The 22585-nt window shown below is 41.4% G+C and overlaps 1 protein-coding gene across 1 annotated transcript in view; it reads left to right on the forward strand.

Annotated features, from left to right (window-relative positions):
- The window catches only part of HERC1 (HECT and RLD domain containing E3 ubiquitin protein ligase family member 1), a 172943-nt gene that overhangs the window by 70857 nt on the left and 79501 nt on the right, over positions 1-22585 (forward strand). Inside the window, 5 exon segments of the mRNA XM_032765456.1 lie at positions 17080-17351; positions 18216-18431; positions 20292-20412; positions 20717-20954; positions 22112-22311. Of these exon segments, the coding sequence (XP_032621347.1) occupies positions 17080-17351; positions 18216-18431; positions 20292-20412; positions 20717-20954; positions 22112-22311 (1047 nt within the window).

Genomic DNA, 22585 nt, shown 5'->3' on the forward strand with positions numbered 1-22585 from the left:
GGTATATATCCGGCACCATAGCGGCGCCACTCCAGGGTGTGCCCAGCCGACCCACGGAGTGTTGCTAGGGTAAAAATCTTCCGATGAACGTGCACGCAGCGCGCGCACACCTAATTGTAATGGATATGAGCAACACATCTCAAAGAACAGTTACAAAGGTGAGTAACCGTCTTTTTTGAACTGTAGTGTGGCCTTGTCTTTCCCTCTTCCACTCATCCATCACCCCACCCAGTGCTTCCCTCCTCACCCACCTCTCCCAGGGTACCTGACGAGTTTTCCCCGTTTGTGTGATGATTTTATAAAGAATGCGTGATTTGGATTCAACAATGACTTTATTGCCTCTGAAATTGATGATCGAAGTGGGGATGTCAGTTGGCTTACAGGGAAGTAGAGTGAACCAAGAGGGCGGGTTTTCATCAAGAAGAAACAAAGAGAACTGTCACACCGTAGCCTGGCCAGTCATGGAACTGGTTTTCAAAGCTTCTCTGATGTGCGGGGAGCCCAGCTGTGCTCTTCTAATTGCTCTGGTGTCTGGCTGCATGTAATCGGACATCAGATGATTTGCCTCAACCTCCCACCCTACCGTAAGCTTCTCCTCCTTACTCTCACAGATATTGTGGAGCACACAGCAAGCAGCAATAACAATGGGAATATTGGTTTCACTGAGGTCTAACCTAGTCAGTAAACTGCACCAGAGAGCTTTTAAATGTCCAAATACTCATTCTACCACCATTCTGCACTTGCTCAGCCTATAGTTGAACTGCTCCTTACTACTGTCCAGGGTGCCTGTGTATGACTTCATGTACCATGGCTTTAAGGGGTAGGCTGGTTCCCCAAGCATAACTATAGGCATTTCCACATCCCCAATGGTAATTTTCTGGTCTAGGAAGTAAGTTCCTTCCTGCAGCTGTTCAAACAGACCAGAGTTCCTGAAAATGGGAGGATCATGCACCTTTCCCGGCCATCCCACACTGATGTCCGTGAAACGTCCCTTTTGTGATCCACCAGTGCAGCATCATTGAAAAGTATCCCTTGTGGTTTTACGTACTAGCTGCCAAGGTGTTCCGGTGCCAAGATAGGGATATGCGTTCCATCTATCACCTCACCACACTTAGGGAATCCCATTGCAGCAACGCCATCCACTATGATCTGCATATTTCTCAGAGTCACTGCCCTTTATAGCAGCAGCACAGTGATTGCATTGGCTACTTGGATCACTGCAGCCCCCACAGTAGATTTGCCCACTCCAAATTGATTCCCGACTGACCGGTAGCTGTCTGGCATTGCAAGCTTCCAGAGGGCTAGCACCACTTGCTTCTCAGCTGTGAGGGCTGCTCTCATCTTGGTATTCTTGCACTTCAGGGCATGGGAAAGCAAGTCACAAAGTTCCATGAAGGTTGCCTTACGTATGCGAAAGTTTCGCAGCCACTGGGAATCATCCCAGACTCGCAACACTATGCGATCCCAGGAGTCTGTGCTTGTTTCCCTGTCCAGAATCAGCATTTCACGGCATGAACCTGCCCCATTACCACCATAATGTCCAAATTGCCAGGGCCTGTGCTTTGAGAGAAGTCTGTATCCATGTCCTCATCACTATCGTGATCGCGCTGTTGTCACCGGCTCACCTGCTTTTGCAGGTTCTGCACATACTGCAGGATAATGCGCAAGGTTTTTACAATGCTCACAACAGCAGCGGTGAGCTGAGCAGGCTCCATGCTTGCCATGGTATGGTGTCTGAAAGAGCGCAGGAAAGCAGAGTTGCGGCAGAATCGGTGGATGACAACGGATGCCACGAGAATAGATATTTATACAGAACGACGAGAAGACCTGCAAGATGGATTCATGGCGCCAGGAGAGCAGAGTTGCAGTGAAAGCAGTGGAGGATGATGGTTAGTACCGCGCACATTTCCCGAGGAAGAACACATACCCAGGATCCCATGACAGACAACATGGACAAATTTGCTTTCGAGGCAATAGCTGCAGAGCAAAGTTGCAGCAGAAGTGATGTATGACGATGGTTAGCAGTCCTACTGCACCATCTGCTGACAGCAGCACCCAGGACACAACGGCAGTGGTGTCGGTGAGCTGAGCTGAGCGGGCTGCATGCTTGCTGTGGTACGGCGTCTGCGCAGAAAAAAGGCACAAAATGATTGTGTGCCGTTGCTTTCACGGAGGGAGGGGCGACTGACGACATGTACCCAAAACCACCCACAACAATGTTTTTGCCCCATCAGGCGTTGGGAGCTTAACCCAGAATTCCAATGGGCTGTGGAGACTGCGGGAACTGTGGGATAGCTACCCACAGTGCACCACTTTGTAAGTCGATGATAACCACAGTAGTGAGGACGTACACCTCCAACTTATGCGCTTAGTGTGGACATACACAATTGACTGTATAAAATTGATTTCTAAAAATCGACTTAATTTCATAATGTAACATACCCTTATAGACTAACAAATTTATTAGGGCATAAGCTTTTGTGGGCTAAAACCCACTTCATCAGATGCATGCGGTGGAATACAGTAGGAAGATATTTACTTACACACACACACACACACACACACACACACACACACACACACACACGTACGTGGGTGTTGCCCTACCAACTCTAACAAGACTCATCATTTAAGGTGGGCTATTATCAGCAGGAAGGAAAAAAAAAACTTTTGTAGTGATAATCAGGATGGCCCGTTTCAAACAGTTGACAAGAGGTGTGAGTAACAGTAGGGGAAAAATTAGCATGGGGAAATAGTTTTTAGTTTGTGTAAAGACTCATCCACTCCCTGTCTTTATTAAAGCCTAAATTAATGGTGTCCAGTTTGCAGATTTATTCCAGTTCTGCTGTTTCTCATTGGAGTCTGTTTTTGAAGATTTTTTTGTTGAAGGATTACTACTTTTAGGTCTGTAAGTGAGTGTCCAGGGAGGTTGAAGTGTTCTCCAACTGGTTTTTTAATGTTATAATTCTTGACGTCTGATTTTTGTCCATTTATTCTTTTGCATAGAGACTGTCTGGTTTGGCCAATGTACATGGCAGAGGGCCAGTGCTGGCACATGATGGCATATATCATATTGGTAGATGTGCAGGTGAACAAGCCCCTGATGATGTGGCTGATGTGATTAGGTCCTATGATGGTGTAGCCAATATGTCCATGTGCACATGTGTGCTGTCGCTTGCCAGATTCCACTTGCTCCCTGTCCAAATATTATACAAACAAATGAACCACACTCCTGCCCCCATTCATGCGGGAGCTCAAATGGTGACCTTGAACTTGAAAAAAGGGATAATCTTTTCAGTCTCTTTCCAGTCTCTTTCCCAGCAACAAAGCTGGTCACAGATGCCTTAGGTACAGATTGAGGCACCTACCTGAACCACCTTCAGATGCAAGGCACATGGTCTCATAATCATCTGAAGCGCCATAAGAATCTCTTGAAACTAAGAGCCATCCGTCTAGCCTGCACTGCTTTCCTACTTGCTCTTTGGAACTCTACTCTGCAGATCCTGACGGACAATGCTTCAGCTATGTACTGTGTAAACAAACGAGGTGCTCATTTATCCATTTGTCTGGAAGCAGTGAGTTATGGGAGTAGTTCCATCCGCACAGAGGGAGGCTGCTAGCTCTACACCTTCCAGTAGTCAGCAATGACCTGGTGCACTTACTGAGCAGAAACATAGTAACTAGACATGAGTGGTCACTGCAGAAATCCATCTAGGCCCAATATTCTGTGAGTGGGGGACCCCCTCCATAGATCTGTTTGCTATAGCAGACAATGCCATGTGTTGGTACTTCTGCTCTAGAGGCAGAGTGAGTCCAAACTCCCTTCCAGATGTCTTTTCTTCTATAGTCTCAAGGACTCGTATATGCCTTCCCACCTGTCTCCCTGATTCCCTGTGATAATATCCAACATCAGATGAGACAAATTTACAGTCATTAAGATAGCTGCCTACTGGCCAAGTTAGTTTGTCTATTGCATTTCCTGCAGATATCCAGACCACTACCTATATACCTTCCCATCTGCCAGACGTAAAACCAGGGTCAAATACTGCACTGAGATCCATAATCTTTACAGATGATAGCCTGGATGTTGGCTGGATGAATAGGACTGAAAGCGACTGCTTCTAACAGGTTCAGGAGATTTCTTTTACTAAGCTGGAAACCTTCTGCCAGGTAAACTTACTCCTCAGAGTGGAAAAGATTTCTGTGTGGGCAGCCCAAAACAATATGAATGCAGTAGAGGCCTCAATGCCAAAGGTTCTGGACTAGATGCTGCTCCTGAAGTAGGCAGAACAAGCATTTAGCTGTTTTAGGAAATGTTTACGCTGCAGCTGGGAGGTTTGATTCCCAGCACAGATGGACAAACTCACGCTAGCTCATGTTGAGCTAGCTTGCTAAAAATGGAGTGTGGATGTTGTGGCCTCTGCTGGCTGCTTGAGCCAGCTGCTCAAGTTTGGACTCACAGGGTTGTGTGGACCTGGTGTTTAGTGGGCTTTGACGTGGGCGATAGGCTGAACTGCTGCACACCGCAATGTCCACATAGTTGTATTTATCATGCTAGCTCAAGCTTAGCTAGCACAAGTCTGTCTACCCATGTTGGAATCACACTTGCCAGCTGCATTCTAGACATACCCTCAAAGTCCACCTGGCAGCAATATCGGTGGCTGTGTTCCAAAACGATCACATTTAATCTTCTGACAACCTTGGGGTTGAGACTTCTCAAGGGCCTTCTTCAGATCTGCCCTCCAAGTAGAGACCTGACTCTCGGGTGGGACCTCGACATCTTCTTACAGATCATGGAGCCTCCTTTCAGAACATTATGAGATGCTCGATATACCATCTTACCACCAAGATGGTCTTTGTCATGACCATCACATCAGTGTGGAGAATCAGTAAGCTCCTGGCTCTTACGTCTGTGTACATCCTTCCAAAGGCAAAAGATGTTGATGAAATAACACAATGAGTTCTTCCCTAAAGTGGTTTCAGAATTCCATCGGAATCAGTCTGTCTTCTTACTAGTTTTCTTCCTGAAGCTGCACTCTTCGCGAGGAGAAAAGAAGCCTAATTTTCTGGATATTTCCAGGGCCTTGCTCTGTTACCTCAACAGTACCAATCATTTCAGGCTCTCTCCCTTTGTGGTCAGACCCAGCACATCAAAGGCCAAACTATTTCATCCCACAGAATCTTGAAATGAATCGCATGGCATATTTCCACCTGCTGTCAATTGGCTGGCAAGCTTCTCTCTCCAAACATCAAGGCTTGCTCCACCATGGCACAAGCAACATCCTCAACCTACTTCAGAAATGTGCCAATCTCTTAAATCTGTAAGGCAGCCAGGTGGAGCAACACAGTGGCTCTTGTTAACATTAGGCACTTGACATGTCTGCTATGGCAAGTGCCAAGTTTGCAGAGCAGTACTTCAGTCTCTGACTGATGCAGCTGACATTGCTTACTCCCGCCACCCAGAGAGGATACTGCTCTCCAGTCACACATAAGAACATAAGAGTGAGCATATTGGGTCAGACCAAAGGTCTATCCAGCCCAGTATCCTGTCTGCTGACAGTGACCAATGCCAGGTGCCCCAGAGGGAGTGAACCTAACAGGTAATGAAGTGATCTCTCTCTGCCATCCATCTCCACTCTCTGACAGAGCTGCTAGGGGAACCATTCCTTACCCATCCTGGCTAATACCATTCATGGACTTAACTCTATGAATTATCTAGTTCTCTTTTAAACCTTGTTGTAGTCCTAGCCTTCACAACCTCCTCAGCAAGGAGTTCCACAGGTTGACTGTGTGCCTATGTGAAGAACGTCTTTGTATTGTGTTTTAAACCTGCTGTCCATTAATTTTCATTTGGTGGCCCCTAGTTCTTATATTATGGAATAAGTAAATCAACTTTTCCTTATCACTTTCTCCACATCACTCGATTTTTATTATCTCTGTCATATCCCCCTTAGTCTCTACTTTTTCCAAAACTGCAAAAATCCTAGTCTCTTTAATCTTTCCTCGTATGGAACGCCTTCTAACCCTAATCATTTAGTGCCCTTCTCTGAACTTTTCTAATGCCGAGTATATCTTTTCTGAGAGGAGGAGACCACATCCGTACACAGTATCAAGATGTGGGATGCACTATGGATTTATATAAGGGCAATAAAATATTCTCTGTCTTATTCTCTGTCCCTTTTTTAATGATTCCTAACATTCTGTTTGCTCTTTTGACTGCTGCTTCACACTGCTGGATGTCTTCAGAGAACTATCCACGATGACTCCAGTTCTCTTTCCTGATTAGTTGTAGCTAAAATTAGCCCCCATCATATTGTATGTATAGTTGGGGTTATTTTTTCAATGTGCATTACTTTACATTTATCCACATTAGATTTCATTTGCATTTTGTTGCCCATCACTTAGTTTTGTGCAATCTTTTGAAGTTATTCACAGTCTGCTTGGTCTTAATATCTGAGCAGTTTAGTATCATCTTGCAAAAACTTTGCCACCCTTCACTGTTTACCCCTTTCTCCAGATCATTTGAATAAGTTGAATAGGATTGGTCCTAGGACTGACCGTTTGAGGAACACCACTAGTACCCAATCTCCATTCTGAAAATTTACCATTTATTCCTACCCTTTGTTCTCTGTCTTTTAACCAGTTTTCAGTTCATGAAAGGACCTTCCCTCTTATCCCATGACAACTTAATTTACGTAAGAGCCTTTGGTGAGGCTTTCTGGAAATCTAAGTACACTATGTCCACTGGATCCCCCTTGTCCACATGTTTGTTGACCCCTTCCGAGAACTCTAATAGATTAGTAAGACATGATTTCCCTTTACAGAAACCATGTTAACTTTTGCCCAACAATTTATGATCTTCTCTGTGTCTGACAATTTTATTCTTCACTATTGTTTCAACTAATTTGCCCGGTACTGACGTTAGACTTACCAGTCTGTAATTGCTGGGATCACCTCTGGAGCCTATATAGTGGGATCCACAGACACATTTTTGAAGAACAGTTACTTACCTTACACTAACTGGTTCTTCAGGGTGATTTCCATGTGGATTTCATGATGCATCCTGTGTCTCTGCTTTTTAGAGTCCTCTGTAGCAAAGACTGTGGATTGCAAGGGAAGTGAGGTAGGTGGTGGCTGTCCCGGCCTTTATCCCTTTGCACAAGGAGACACATGCATGGTCCCAACAGATACTGATAGCCAAAAAGTCCAGCCTTGTGTGCATGAGTTGCATGTGCACCTATAGTGGGGATCCACACTTGCTACAACATCTTGAAGAACTACAGTTACTGTAGGGCAATTAACTATTTTTTTTCTCCTCATTGCAGCTCAAGGCAATCAGTTATTGTGATTTGTTTAAGGTCTTGGATTTGTTTATTTTGTAGGGAAGAATATTGTTGATTTAGGGGATTGATAATGGGGCTTTAACCTACTTACTGGTTTGAATGATGAGTTGGTGCACAGAGATGTTAATCTTCCGTATGGGAAGGAAAAAGGGCAAATGGAACCATGCAGTACCATAGGAAGTATTTTCTGTTCCTTTTGGTTACATTCTGTTACTTTTATTTGAAGAGAAAAAAATGTTTCATCGTGTAGCCCCATTTGGGGGATGAGAGTTGCTGGAAGTATCTCACTTTGAATTTTGCCAGCCGCTTCAAAACAGATATTTGCCTCCATCCTAAACATCTCTCTAAACTGGAAAAAAAAAATAACCAAGTCTGATAAATAATGTTAACTGGGAATTAAGTTTTCTGGAAGAGGTTCCCAGTTGTTACAGTTCTATAGAAACTGCTTCCTATAGATTATATCTTGGAGGAAGGTGGGGGGGCATTGGGATTCAGTGGGAAAACTTCCCAAAAGCAAATTTCCTCAATAAATGGATGTAATTTTTTTCTTAAAGCACTTTCTAGCATAGTAACTGTATCACTTTGCTGTATAGAGTTAATTATGTGCAACCATGAGGAGAACAGAATTAATGTTTATCTTGCTGCTTTACAAAGGCATTTCCTTGAATATGATACGGACTGCTTTGCATCCTTAGTCTTTTGTCTTTTTCAGTCATCTCTGTTTTGTTTGTGTTTTTTCAGATAAATACAATTTCAATCTGTAACAATTTGCTCTTAATTAAATTATCATAATAAGTCATCCAACATTCTGCTCTTGAAAACAATTGCTCTCTGACTGAGTTTTGTGTGTGTCTCCATCCGTCCATCTGTCCAATGAAATGTGCCCAGCAGTCCTGTCCACATGGATTGCTTCTTCTATCGAGAGTGAAGTAATGCAGAGGTGTCAAAGATTATGTGAAGCCATCTGTAACACTTCCTCTGTGCAGTTTGTCCCAAAAGTTATGCTTTCATGCCAACGCAGCACAGCTCTTGAGAGGCTTATATCTCTTTAGAAATAGTACAGTTCAGATAGTTTTGTTAAATTGTGATTATAACTTACCTTTCCCTGCCAATTCCTGTTTCCCCTGAGCTTAACGCTCACTACTTGACATGTCAGACTTAGTGTGTGAGACACCACAATACTAGTTAGTGGCAGTGCAAGAGTTGCTAAAAAGGAGTTTGTAAAAGCAGCAAAGAATCCTGTGGCACCTTATAGACGACGACGTTTTGGAGCATGACTTTCATGGATGAATACCCACTTTGTCAGATGCATTAGTGGAAATTTCCAGGGCAGGTATATATAAAAAGCAAGCTAGAGATAACGAGTGTAGTTCAATCGGGAGGATGAGGCCCTGTTCTAGCAGTTAAGGTGTGAAAACCAAGGAAGAGAAACTGGTTTTGTTGGCAACATTCCCAGTCTCTGTTTTCCTGAGCTGATGGTGTCAAATTTGCAGATAACTGAAGCTCAGCAGTTTTTCTTTGCAGTCTGTCTGAAGTTTTTGCTGCAGGATGGCCACCTAAGGTTGCTATAGTGTGGCCAGGGAGGTTAAGTTTCCTACAGGTTTTTGTAATTGCCATTCCTAATATTGATTTGTGTGCCATTTATCCTTTTCCGTAGAGACTGTCCATTGGCCGATGTACATAGCAGAGGGGCGTTGCTGCATAGATGGCTTTATTACATTGGTGGACGTGGGCATTGCTGGCTATATGATGGCGTATATTACATTGTGACGTGCAGTGAATGAAACCGCCGGTGAGGTGTGGCTATCTTGATTGTGTCAGCTGGTGTAAGATATGTCGCAGAGTTGGCAATTGAGGTTTGTTGCATGGATTGGTTTCCTGAGCTAGAGTTACATGGTGCGGTGTGCAGTTACTGGTGAGAAATATGTTTCAGGTTGCAGGTTGTCTGTGGAAGAAAACTGCTGCGGGCTTCAAGTTCATCTGCAAATTTGACACCATCAGCCCCAGGATTAAACCCGAGACTGGGAATGGCTTGCCTAACTACAAACCAATTTCTCCCTCCCTTGGGTTTCACATCCTCAACTGCTAGAAACACGGGCCCTCATCCCCTGATTGAACTAACCTCTATTACTCTAGCTTGCTTTCTTATATATACCTGCCCCTTGGAAATTTCCACTACACTGCATCTGACGAAATGGGTATTCACCCACGAAAGCCATGTCCAAAAGCTCTGTTAGCCTATAAGGTGCCACAGATCTTGCTGTTTTATGGATCCAGACTAACACGGCTGCCCTCTGAACTTTGACACCATGCAAGGCACTGCATTGCTGTATGAGTTGGAAATCCATCACTGATGAAACGAAACTGCCACATACAGACAGATATCATTTTCCTGTCCAAATCAAATGGGATGGACTACTATACAATGGAGACTAAAGGTAAAAAAAAAAATCCACTGCATCACTGACTACACAGCAACAGTGAAGAGTTATGCCATACTCTATCAAAGACCACACCTGATCAAGCATCCTATACAGGCAACGGAAAACTGCATCAAAAAAAGAGCTCATTCCAACTGGAGCTCTCATTAATACCAAACATTCCATAACAATGACGGACTTACTAAATAAGACAAGGAGATCTACATTACTCACTCACCTCGTCTACCAAACGAAAAGGACTGTTAATTGTTCTAATCCTAACCTGGCCACATGGAGCCACACCACATGGTACCCTACCCACACCCAGCAATTGTCAATCTCATCCGCTTACACACTTAGCCAGAGAAAAGTCTTCCTACTATCTCGGGACTCTCTTTCGGCCCTCCCACCCACCAACATGATAAAGTTCTGTGGCGATCGAGAAGCCTACTTTTGCGTCTCCGAGGTCAAAGAATACTTTCAGAACCTGAAACGCGACTGATACACAGGTACCCTCTCCCAACAGCACGAGAAGGAGATCCACCATGGTCCTCCTGGGCTTGAAATGACAGTCTGGACTCTATACGTTGCCATGCTTCCCCCGACGTGCCAAACACGGCAGAAATTGTGGAAAACAACATCACTTGCCTCATAACCAGTCATGCAGAATGCAGTGCTGATCCAGAGCTCAGAAACACACCCTGACTCTTTCAAGAGTCTGTAAAGGAGGTGCTGCTGTCAAATCATGACAGGTTGACTACCAAAAGGAGGCCCAGACAACTCTCCAATACAGATATTCTACGCCATTCCCCTCCAGATCCCACTGAGGAATACACTACAAACTGCACCATTCTACTCAAGGGACACTCCCTACCATAACACCCACGGAACAACATCAACATACGCTTAGAGCCTCGACCAGGGTTTTTATTCCTTCTACTACCCAGATCCAAAACACTTCGGAAATCCTGGACGCCCCATCATCTCGGCATGGTACTCTCACTGAAGGACTGCTGGATATGTGGACTCTCTTCTCAGACCCTATGCCACCACACTCCCAGCTTATCTCCGTGACGCCATTGATTTCCTGAGGAAACTACATGCATGGGTGCTTATCCAGAAAACAGACGCATCTAGCCACCATGGGTGTAGATGGCTCTCTCAACAAACATCCACACGGACCGTGGAATAACAAGCTGTAGCGTAGCTGCCACAGCACAACTCGGCCTGCTGAGCTTCTGTGCCTTTTCTCACACACAACTATTTAAATTGATGACCATATAATTCTCCGGATCACTGCAGCCCGCTATGGGCACCCGCAATGGCCCACCAATATGCCAATATTTTTATGGCCGACTGGAACACGCTTCCTCGGGCTCTCTCCACTCACGCCCCTTCTCTACTTACGCTAATTGATGACGTGTCTTCATCATGTCTGGTACGCCTGGGAAGGAGATCTGGAAAAATTCCACAACCAACACACTCAGCCTGGACCATCTACATGGGAGGCCCATTCCTAGACCCACGGTGCAATAAGTTGATGGTCACATAACACACCTATACGAAAATCTACTGACGCAATGCCTACCTCATTGCTCCAACTTCCATCCCGGGTCTCACACGATCCATTGTCTGCAGCCAATCTAATGAGGTACAACCGCATCTGCTCTAACTCCTCAGACAGAGACCAACACCTACAACATCTCCACCAAGCATTCTCAAAACTACAATACCCTCATGAGGAATAAGGAACAGATCACAGAGCCACGACGTGTACCCAGGAAGCTCTCCTACTGGCAAGCCAACCCAAGAAAGACAACACAGAACTCCACTGGTCATCAGATACAGTCCCAGCTAAACCAAACTTTCCAGGCCTTGGGTGGCAGGCCAGTCCTCGCCCACAGACCACCTGCCAACCTGAAACATATTCTCACCAGTAACTGCACACCGCACCATTTAACTTCCTAAGCTCAGGAACCAATCATGCAAGCAAACCTCAATTGCCAACTCTGCCCAGGTCGTATCTATACAGCGACACCCACACAGGACCTAACCAGATCAGCCACACATCACCGTTCATTCACCCTACATGTCCACAATTGTAATATAGCCATATATGCCAGCATATGCCCATCTGTTATGTACATCGGCCAACTGGCGACAGTCTCTACGGAAAAGGATAAATGGACACAATAGATTATGGAATGGCATACTACAAAAAACCTGAGTAGGAGAGCACTTCAACTCCCTGGCCCACTATAGCAGACCTTAGGTGGCCATCCTGCACAGCAAAAATATCAGGACGACTGCAAGAGAACTGCTGGGAGCTTCAGTTCTCTGCAACATTTGACACATCAGCTCAGGATAAAACGAGACTGGGAATGGCTTGCCACCTACAAAACAGTTTCTCCTTCCTGGTTTTCACACTCAAAGCTAGAACAGGGCCTCATCCTCCCTGACTGGAAACTCAACCTGCTCATTATCTCTAGCTGGCTTGCTTATATATACCTGCCCCTGGAAATTTCCACCACGTGCATCTTGACGAAGTGGTATCTCACCATTGAAAGCTCACAGCTCCAAAATGTCTGTTAGTCTATAAGATGCCACAGGATTATTTGCTGCTTTTACAGATCCAGACTATCACGGCTACCCCTCTGACTATAAAAAGGAGTTTGCCCTGCTTGGTGGTTCTGCAGGCAAGTATGGAAGGAAAGCTTTGCTTTTTCACCCGCATGAACCTCAAGTTCTTATTCAATCCAAAAATGCAAGCAGGGACTGAATGGCTAATTCTCCATTCCCTGTTTCTTCAGATGCTCCACCTGAGCAGTAGCATGACAAGATGTCCCCTTCTTCTGCCCTTGGATCCTTTGGAGCTCTTAGACCCACCCATTACTCAGTCAGATTCTAGGAAGCTGCCATCAGCTTCCACCCCAGCAAGGTAGAAATCCCTCCAAAAAAATCTTCTGTGAAATGTTTTTAGCCACTGGAGATGGAGAGGAGAGATTAGCATCTTCCCTGGGCCTCTCTCAGCCTTCTCTTCTCCTCTCATCTCCTCTCTTCCTTCTATTATTGATTCATTATCTTCAGTCTTGCCAGACCAGAGAGAGTCCCCAGCACTGATGTAGCTCAGTAGGCAGCATCCTGTCTGCATTCTTTGTTCATATCCCTTGGATCTTTTTCCAGTTCCTTTAGGGCAGGAAAGAGTGAGTGTTAATGCATCTAAATGGGGGTTTATGCAAATAAAACCCCAGATTCTTCATGTACATTTGTGGTAAATACAAACATATTTAGACATGCAATCACACATACAATTTTGTGGGCAAACAAAACCACAAGTGTGTCTGTCTCAATCTGTTATGCGTTGGTATGTTGCACAAATGTCTGTGATGAGATGGTATATTGCTCAGATGTTCTTTAGTACAGTTTCTTAAATTTCTAGTAACTTGAATTGTAACCAGCAGGATACAATCGTGCAGATACCTTAAATCTAAAATATCTGCTGTTGCAGTATTAGAAATATTTTTCAGTACCTGTAGTAGTCAGTGTAATTCTGAATTTTTGAATTAAATGATTTTGTTTCTTAAGTATGGAATATAAATATATATAAGCACATAGATATAAATGCAACAGAAGAGGAAACACAAAATCAAAAATTATGATGCACAGAACTTACAAGGTTTGTGCTGCCTAGATGATACAAACTAATGAATATTGTTACCAAGAAAATGCTTTCTTCAGAGTTTGCTTGTTGATGTTTTTCATGCATGGATGAAATGCAGATAGATCAATTAAATTTGAGCCAGGGTAATATGAAGATAATTTTTTTAAATGTTGTCTTTTGTATCAAATGTCTCCTTTTGTCTTCTGATTCTTATGTGGTAGTGTATTTACTCCTTTTTGGCCAGTTGAGCCCCAGAAAAAAGAAGAGCTTCAAGCAAGTACATGATGGCATGTTTATTTTTTTTCCCCCTCTTTAGCTTCCCTACATATTTTATGTTTTATAAAGTATGTATTGCAGCTGTGCCACATTCATTTTGAAAACTCCATTATTAAAAGCTAGCTTATAAGGAGAAGTAAACATTCAATCATTTTTCATTTAAGCTTCAAGATTATTGCTCTGTGGAATTTTTTTATGCGTAACTGTGTTCACATGATCTGAAATACACTAAGGATTTCTTATAGAGCAACTGTGTTGTTCCTAAGAGTGCCATCACTATCTCACAGCTAAGCTAATGCAGAACCAAATATTTCATTGTTTGTTTGAATTATGACTTTAAACATTTTTCTCAGAACATGTGATTTTTTGTTTGTTTGTTCATTCTTGCTTTTATATATGCTAACTTTTGAAAAAAATGTTTTGTACCAAACCTATCATATTTTAACATTACATCCATTAAAAAAAATCTGGCTATATTCAGCTGGAATCCTTCTTCATGTTCATTAATTTCATATTGCTTCTCAGAGCCCTTGATTTTTCTCATCTTCTTAAGTACTATTTTTTTTGGCGCAAGAATGACAGTTAAATTTTTTAATTGGTTTTGAAACTTTTCAATCTATATCAACTTATTTATGTTATGGTTCAGTAATAGCAACTGTTTCTCTCAAATTCTTTTTTCTATTAACAAAATTTAAAATTCACTTAATATTTTGTCAGACCTTGATGACAGGGTAGCATCATCCAGTACATGGTTTTAATAAACTGTTTTTCTTCACTGCTTTTTCTGTACCAGCCCTTTGATGTTTGGAGCCATGGGGTGAGAGTCTGTGATGTGCTTTTAAAGGTTCAGTGCAGAATTCACCACTCTTCCTCTGGGGTGAAGGGGAACTAAGATGCCTTTAAGCCAGCTTTCTGCCTTCCTGATCCTGGGTTGCTGCAGGAAGTTGGAGAGGCCTTTAGTGTAACTTAGGCAGCTCAGGGGGGGCCTCTCGTCATTAGAGTGGGCTACCCTGTGGGCCATAGCACTGTCTGGAATTTCTGCAGTGCCGTGGCCTTGCTCCCAGCATATCATCTCTTGGGTTTGCAAGGGAGGGCTCAAAAGGCAATCTCAAGGTTGTTTTCAACAGTGTTTGTGCCAGCAGCATCCTTCCTGGGTCAGAATCAGGGATTTTAGAGTCCATTTACACCACTGTGGCACTTTTGCTTGTTGTAAAGGAGCTGGAGCAGAAGTGTGGGTCTCACCTGTGGTTTCCACATATAACTGAGATTAATACTCATGCTAATAGTGGTCACTTTTAGAGGTTCTGATAATCTAAGAAGAATAATTATCTCTGTCTATGCACCAGCCTGATGTCTCTTGCTCGCCTTACTTGTTTACACAACATGTCACCAAGTACCAAAAAGAAAATTAAAAATTGAGTTAGAAATTTCTGATGGTAGGCATCACAGAATAAATATCAGTAATTTTAATAATTGCATATAAGCCATGTCTGCATTTAAATAATAAGGTTGTAACATACCCAGCAAAAGTTAAAACATTTAAAGATATCTTTTTAACTTTAAATGTTGCTGGTTTTCTCAGTGTTTCACAACCATAGTATTCCTGAAATTTAAAGCAACTTTTGATTATGATTTTATGTTGCCAACTTTATTGGGTGGCCAAGACATAGTAATGGTTCTTTTTTAAGCCATTTTGGTCTGTTATGTAAATAAGCGTTTAGGCATGTCATGCAAATACTCATGAAAATTCTTTACAAAGGCGTAATTGGGACATATATGATAAATTCTCACAGTTCAATGCATTGGCTCATCAAATTTTTTCAAAATAAGTTGTAGCTAAACCATATTATGGACCACATTTGGAAAAGGAAATATTTGAAATCTAAGATGTAGTTGTGGTCAGTTGTGTATGTAAAAAATTGGATTGTTTTGAAAAGATGATTGAATTTTCTGATTTAGAATTTGTAGAACTGAGTTTTAAACCCCATCCCCTGCAAATAGAATGTTTAAAACAGAAATGCTGGTGTGGTTTTGTCACAGTTGTGTGAATGCACAATTAACTTAATTTAGCAAAAGGTTATAACTCTTTAAATTATGTCTATGGTTCCAGGCCCCAAGAGACATTAATACTGTATGATGCCAAGGTAGCTTACAAAGTATAAACTAAACTTTTTAGATTTTTTAAAATAAATGTATTAAATAAAATGTAGGTTAATAGCATTTTCTGGTTATCTCTCGTGTCTCCATTCATTGTCTGTCTATATAGATTGTAAGCTCCTTGGAGTAGGAGCTGTTTTTTGTTTATATCTTGTATTGCACCAAGTATACTAGTGACACTTAGCAAAAAAAGTAGTAATAAAAAACTGATTACCAAAACTAAAGTTATAGGGCTAAATGCCTGTGCAACTGTGACTTCATTTACTTAGTGGAATTGTACCCACTTTTGCCAGAGGGGCATTTCTCCAATAATCTTGTAAACTTTGTCTGCAATGGAAAATGACACACTGCTGATGAATACCAGGAACTTCTGCAAGACATGTTTTAACTGCAGATGTAGACAAGGACCAGACAGCACTTTGCTGATCGTGGTTTGGTTTAAAATTAAATTATGTTTCACACTAACTCAGCTTTTTGCTGACACTTGTCTTCATTGGGTAAATATCCTAGTGTAGATGTAGTTGCTCAGTTACTACAGGAAATATCAAGAAGTATTTCAAAGTGGATTTCATGAAATCAGAATTATAGTTTGGAGACATAACATATATGTAGTTATTTTATATATTTAAAATACACCACCCACTGACACACAGTAATTCCAAAGTAAATCTTCTGTATAAGAGTGAAGTATTTTTGTTGGTTTACATGCCCTTCTTCACTCGTGTGTTTGGTAAATATTTAATCTGAAACAAGCTATAAACCACTATGTAGTTTTGCCTATAGAAAAGATATAATAGTATGAGTAAAATAAAAGTCTTGTTTTATTATCAGATCTTATAAGGAATATCTTAGGGTACAGTTTCTTTTGTTGCAGATTTTTCTTCACCACTGTTTGCCATTTAGCTGCATAGCATTTTTATTCAGTGTTCTAGCTTTAAGCTAAATGGTTTGAGTGGCTTTGCCTTTTCTTTTTCTCCTGGGGCAGGGTGTTGCTGTACTGCTTATAGGATATGTAGTAATAGAAACATGGCCTTTCCTTTAGTTTATTATATTGCTGTCATTTAACTGAGGTGCTTTGCTCTAATTTCTTAATGCATGGTATAATTAAACATAAATGCCCATTTCCCACCTATTTGAACAGTAACAGCTCAGTCTTCACCTACTGTCAAAATGCAATTTTCTATTAAATTGGAATTTATGAAATTTTATATTTTATATTTAGGAGCAGTGCACAGTCAAGTGGAACCTCTAAGTGACTCATGGGCTCGACTAAAACACAGCAGAGATTGGTTGTACAGCTCCTCTTACTCATTTGTTGAATCTGATTTTGATCTTTCAAAATCCCTTGGAGTTCATACTTTGATTGAAAATGTTGTCAGTTTTGTAAGTGGAGATGTAGGAAACTCACCAGGTTTTAAGGAGCCAGGGGAGAGTATGTCCACTAGCCCCCAGGCTTCAATTATTGCAATGGAACAGCAGCAGCTGAGGGCCGAGGTAAGTTGTAGTTACATTATTTTTATATTCCTTGTGTACTAAATCCATGTTATGGTTCTTTCCTTTAGAATGAATCAATGTGATGAAACTAACTCTTAAACTTCTACTGGAAAATTTTTTGAACCACAAATCATATTTTATTCATATTTTCTCCCTTCTTTGTTACAAACTTTAATTGAAACTGCTGCTTGTTTCAACATTTTTTAAATATATAATAGGCTGAACTATAAGAGCATTCTTTTCACTTATCATGTTTGAGAGACGAGAAAGACGTACTTTCTGGAATACATAAAAAATGTGTAAGAGCTTTTAAAATGCTATTCTGTGAACTTGAAATATTTCAGACTTGAAGAAAATTATTTCAGGTGTGCTAAATTTATCAATGTTGAAAGATATTTAAAACTTTCAGTGGAAGCCTGAAAACATTAAATCTTTGACTTTCTTTAAACTATATCTGTCACTGTACTGCTCCTGGAGCTTAAAGCTGCTTAAGCATCATGTTGGGCTGGTGGAGCTTAGGTTAGAAACATCTTAGCTGTGAACAAGGGATCAGGAGGCATCAGGGTCAACAGCTCAGAATTTTTTCTTACAAAACCAACAAAAAAAAATCCTACCTCAGGAAATTTAAATGTAAAAAACATAAGAGTTTTATCCCCATGATATATTATGCAAACAAAACTCTTCCATGATTTAATGGCCATGTTACTCACAGCTGACTACCTGCTATTTTATTTATGATTTACAGGTAATCTCATTATAAATTCTTAAGATATTTTAATTATTAAATACTTCAATTAACAGTCTTTGTTATATAAAATCTATTAAGTGAAGTAAATCAGTTTTTATTTCCTTTTTTTCTTTAAGCTTCGTTTGGAAGCACTTCATCAGATCCTAGTATTGCTGTCAGGGATGGAGGAGAAAGGTAGTGCCCCATTAATGGGAAGCCGTCAAGGGCCAGCATTTCAGTCTTCCTCACTGCTTACTTCTGTTAGACTCCAGTTTCTAGCTGGATGCTTTGGTTTGAGCACTGTTGGACATGCAGGCGCCAAAGGGGAGAGTGTCCGATTGCATCACTATCAGGTATGAAATGTACTTACACAGCCTGAAAAAATAGCTTTATTAAATGAAAAAGTTTGCTTAAGAACCTATTTTAATATACAGACTCTTGTGATTCAAAAAGTTTTAATTTGAAAATGTTAATGACTCTTATTTTAGTCTGTATCAAAGCCAGTAGGAGAACAAACTAGAATTATGTTCACTTTAGGGTATTCACTGTATATTTTATAACTTGAACAATATTTACTTGGAGCCCCAAGCTCTTCCCTATGTAGAAACCATTTTTAAGGAGGACAGTGTTTTGTCTCCAATACAGTTTAAACTAGTGACAAACACTAAGAGCACTCCTGTGAATTTTCTTATCTGATTGTCTCCTGCACCAAATACTAGAGGAAATTCAAACTTGGCCACAATTTTCTGTGGCTTGTCTATATACCTTTCCCCCCTCCAGATTCTCTGTCTCCTGTGGTGCAAACAGAAGTGTGGTTCAGCAATACCACCTTATTCCTTGCAATCCCAGCTTTTAAAACTGATTTTTATTCCAGCAGCAAACAAGATTCCTTCTTTGTGCCCCTATCCTCACATTCTCTGCTGTTCCTTAGGGGGCTTAAATTTCCAGTACTTTGATCCCTGAATTGGGCCATTCATGAGGCTGCTCTGTTTGTTTCCACTTTTCCAGTCATAGTAGAGCGGGCCAAATAAAGCAAGCCAAAAGGAAAGATGCTCTTCCTGTGAGGAGACCCCCACAGGAACCACAGAAAGGGAGCTCTGCCATGATCGCTCCCAGTTCAGTCTTTCGCTGTTCCAGGGGAAGGCGCACAAAGTTTAGACAGCTTGTGGAGGGCTCTACCTTCCCCCCACATCACCTCCCTCCCCAAACACACCAGCTGAGACTCTTCTTGAGGTACGTCTGCAAGGATGGGTGAGTCTTTAGCTTTTGGGACTCAGAAAAGCAGATCGTCATCACTGATCAAAGATCTTCAGGGGTAAGCCTAAAATTGATCCCAAATCTCCCAGGCCAATCCATCACTTAAGAGGAAAACTCTAGAGCCATATTTCAGTTTCTTAAGTGGGTAATTAAGTCATTTGGTAAGGAATCTAGAACGATGGCATCACTGTACTCTTCTTCTTCCCAAAAGAAAGATCTGGAATCTCTTAGGAATATCTCTGTACGCTTCCCCTCTAGATTATATTTTACAGGATGTAGAGTGCTCTGATGCTATTGATCACAGGAGATAAGACAGCATGGATATTGTGGAGATTCAGACTTCTGCACATGCACTTACCAAGTGCAAGAGAGGCCCAAAACATCAAACCATTCTGGAGGAGGTTTCCTTATGAATCTCTTCAGGCAATAGAGCTCTCTCCCTCCATGTGAAAGATCAAACAAACCTAACCTTTCACTGAAATACATGTAGACCAGTTCCTTGAATTCAGGAGAAAATGCTGTTATCTTCAAATAACAAAAGTGAAATTAATCTGTTTTTAAACTGCATCCGTGAGAAAAGCCTATTGAGGAAGGTGTAATCTCCACATAGTCAAATTAAACAAGAGGCTGTGTCATACAATTGGAGTGGTCAGTGAAATTCAGTTTAATACTACTAGACCTTCTTCTTCCTCGGGTATGTATTACAATAATTATAATTTGTACTTACATATCATTCTGTATCTGAGGATTTTAAAAGCACTTTGTAAATATTAATGATTCATTTTTGTAAGATAGAGGAAGTATTACTGCTGTTTTATAGGTGAGGAAACTGAGGCAGAACTCCAGGTCTCTAGAGCCCTAGTTCTGTGTTTTAACCACTAATCTATGCTTCCTGTTCCAATAGTCGAGCAATTAAAATATGTATGATTATTAGAGTACTTATTTGTTTGACTCAGGATGGTATCCGAGCGGCCAAGAGAAATATTCAGATTGAAATCCAAGTGGCTGTGCACAAGATTTACCAGCAATTATCTGTTACATTGGAGAGAGCTCTGCAAGCAAATAAGCACCACATAGGTAAGTGGAGAACTATTTGGGGAAGGAAGAGTGAATCATGTGAAGGGGTCACAATGGAATACCAAAAGGACCTGTACACTGGATACAGTGGGATTACAAAAAATGAATGAAAGTTTGGAGAAAAAAAAAAATCCACCTTACTGCTCATGCTGAATTTGTTGAGGGGATAACTAGTGGGCCTTCATTCTGGCACATTCCTCAAGGGCTACATTTTTGTTGTTAAAGACCTAGCTATTGTTTCAGAGTTATTTAAGTACTTTGATTCTAAAGAGGTTTTTTTGTTTGTTGTTTGTTTTAATTTTAGAAGCACAACAACGTCTCCTGTTAGTAACTGTCTTTGCTCTAAGTGTACACTATCAGCCTGTTGATGTCTCCTTGGCCGTTTCCACTGGTCTGCTAAATGTACTATCACAGTTGTGTGGCACAGACACTATGCTGGGACAACCACTGCAATTATTGCCCAAAACTGGTATTTCTCAACTCAGCACTGCTTTGAAGGTGGCTAGTACGAGGTTACTTCAAATCCTTGCCATTACCACAGGGTAAGAATTGAAGACTTTTTTTTTTCTAGATGATGATCCACCTGTATCTCTTTCAACATTTTTTTTTAAAACAACAAAATATTTTTTTCAGAAGAGTGTCTACTTGATGGAAGAACAGTGTTCAGAAGCACACTTGCTTAAAAAAGAAAGAAAGACTTGACAAAAATATTAACAAGTATTAATCAAATCAAGGTGTACCCTTCCGATAAAATAGCATAACTAGCTGCTATGCAGGGATTTGAGTTTGGATTCAGTGTCCTGTGCCTGCACGGGCTGCAAGCATGATCATCTTGTATCCTCCTCATTTTTCCCTGCTTGTTCTTGTCATGGTTCCCCTCACTCCAGCAGATGAGGCTTTATGTAGCTCTATATGGAGGTCATTTATGTATAATCTCCTCCATTATTATTAGCATGAGGGAGAGTCTAAACTTCTTCATGGGGTTTAACAGATTTCCCTGAGCAATGCTAACATTTGCTGCTGGACCAGGGAACAAGGGACCAGCCTTGCTCTTACTGAGTTAATTTTAGTGCATAACTAATTAAAAAAAAAAAAAAGGGCGGGGGGGGGAATAAGGGTTTCTGATTTTGATCAAGAGTATTAATATTCAGTATGTATCATTTTTATTTAAATATTTATAAAGTGTAAACATTCAGCTGCCAAGTGTAAACTCAGTCATTAAGAGGTGCTGTTGTGGGGTTGTGGTGGCGATGTGACTTTATGCGCTAAAGGGTTGATCCAGCACCCATTGAAGTCAGTGGAAAGGCTCCCACTATGTTTAGTGGTTATATGATTGAACTGTAATCACCTTAATTTCTTTAAACTGGGGTTCAGATCCTAGTTTGTCATAAGTGAAAATGAGTTGGCTGGTCTCATCTAATCCTCATTTGCCACAGCATGAAACATTAAGTAGTTTAACATCACTGGCAGTTTTTGCTAAAATGAGACTGAGGACTGGAATAGCAGAGTGCTAAAGTTAGTGGTGAGGTGCACTCCCAGAATGTGTAGAAAAGCAATTTGGGAAGTGCCCAACTACACTAGAACTGATTACAGCCCGTGCTACATTAGTGCCTCATTTTCATGCGCACTGAATGTGTCTTAAAATGATTTCTACGTGGAATAGCTCTAAAGTGTTTTAATCTTTCTGTTTTTCACAAAGAACTTATGCTGATAAATTGAGTCCCAAAGTGGTCCAGTCTTTGCTGGATCTGCTATGCAGTCAGTTGAAGAACCTGTTATCACAAGCTGGTGTGATGCTTATGGCTCCCTTCGGAGAAGGTGAAGGTGAGGAAGATGAGGAGGAAGAAGAAGAAAAGAAGTTAGATTCAAATGGAGATAATGAGAAGAAAGACTTCAGAGGTGCCATTTTTACACCATTTTTGTTATATTAGAATAAATCTTTTCTTCTTTAAAAAAAAAAAAAAAAAAAAAAAGGAGGTGGTGGTGTGGAGGGGAGACAATAAGAGCCTAACTCTCCACTATCTTGCCTTTTATGTGGTCTTTTCCACCTGTGCAGAATAGAATAAAATGCTATTGAATAAGAATTTTCCACTCACACAAGTGTTACACCCACTTAGTGCATCTGTAAAGGACTAAACGAGGTGCAAGGCGGTGGAGAATCAGGCCCATTCCC

This window comes from Chelonoidis abingdonii, chromosome 9 (genome assembly GCF_003597395.2).
Source record: "Chelonoidis abingdonii isolate Lonesome George chromosome 9, CheloAbing_2.0, whole genome shotgun sequence".
Taxonomy (NCBI): domain Eukaryota; kingdom Metazoa; phylum Chordata; order Testudines; family Testudinidae; genus Chelonoidis; species Chelonoidis abingdonii.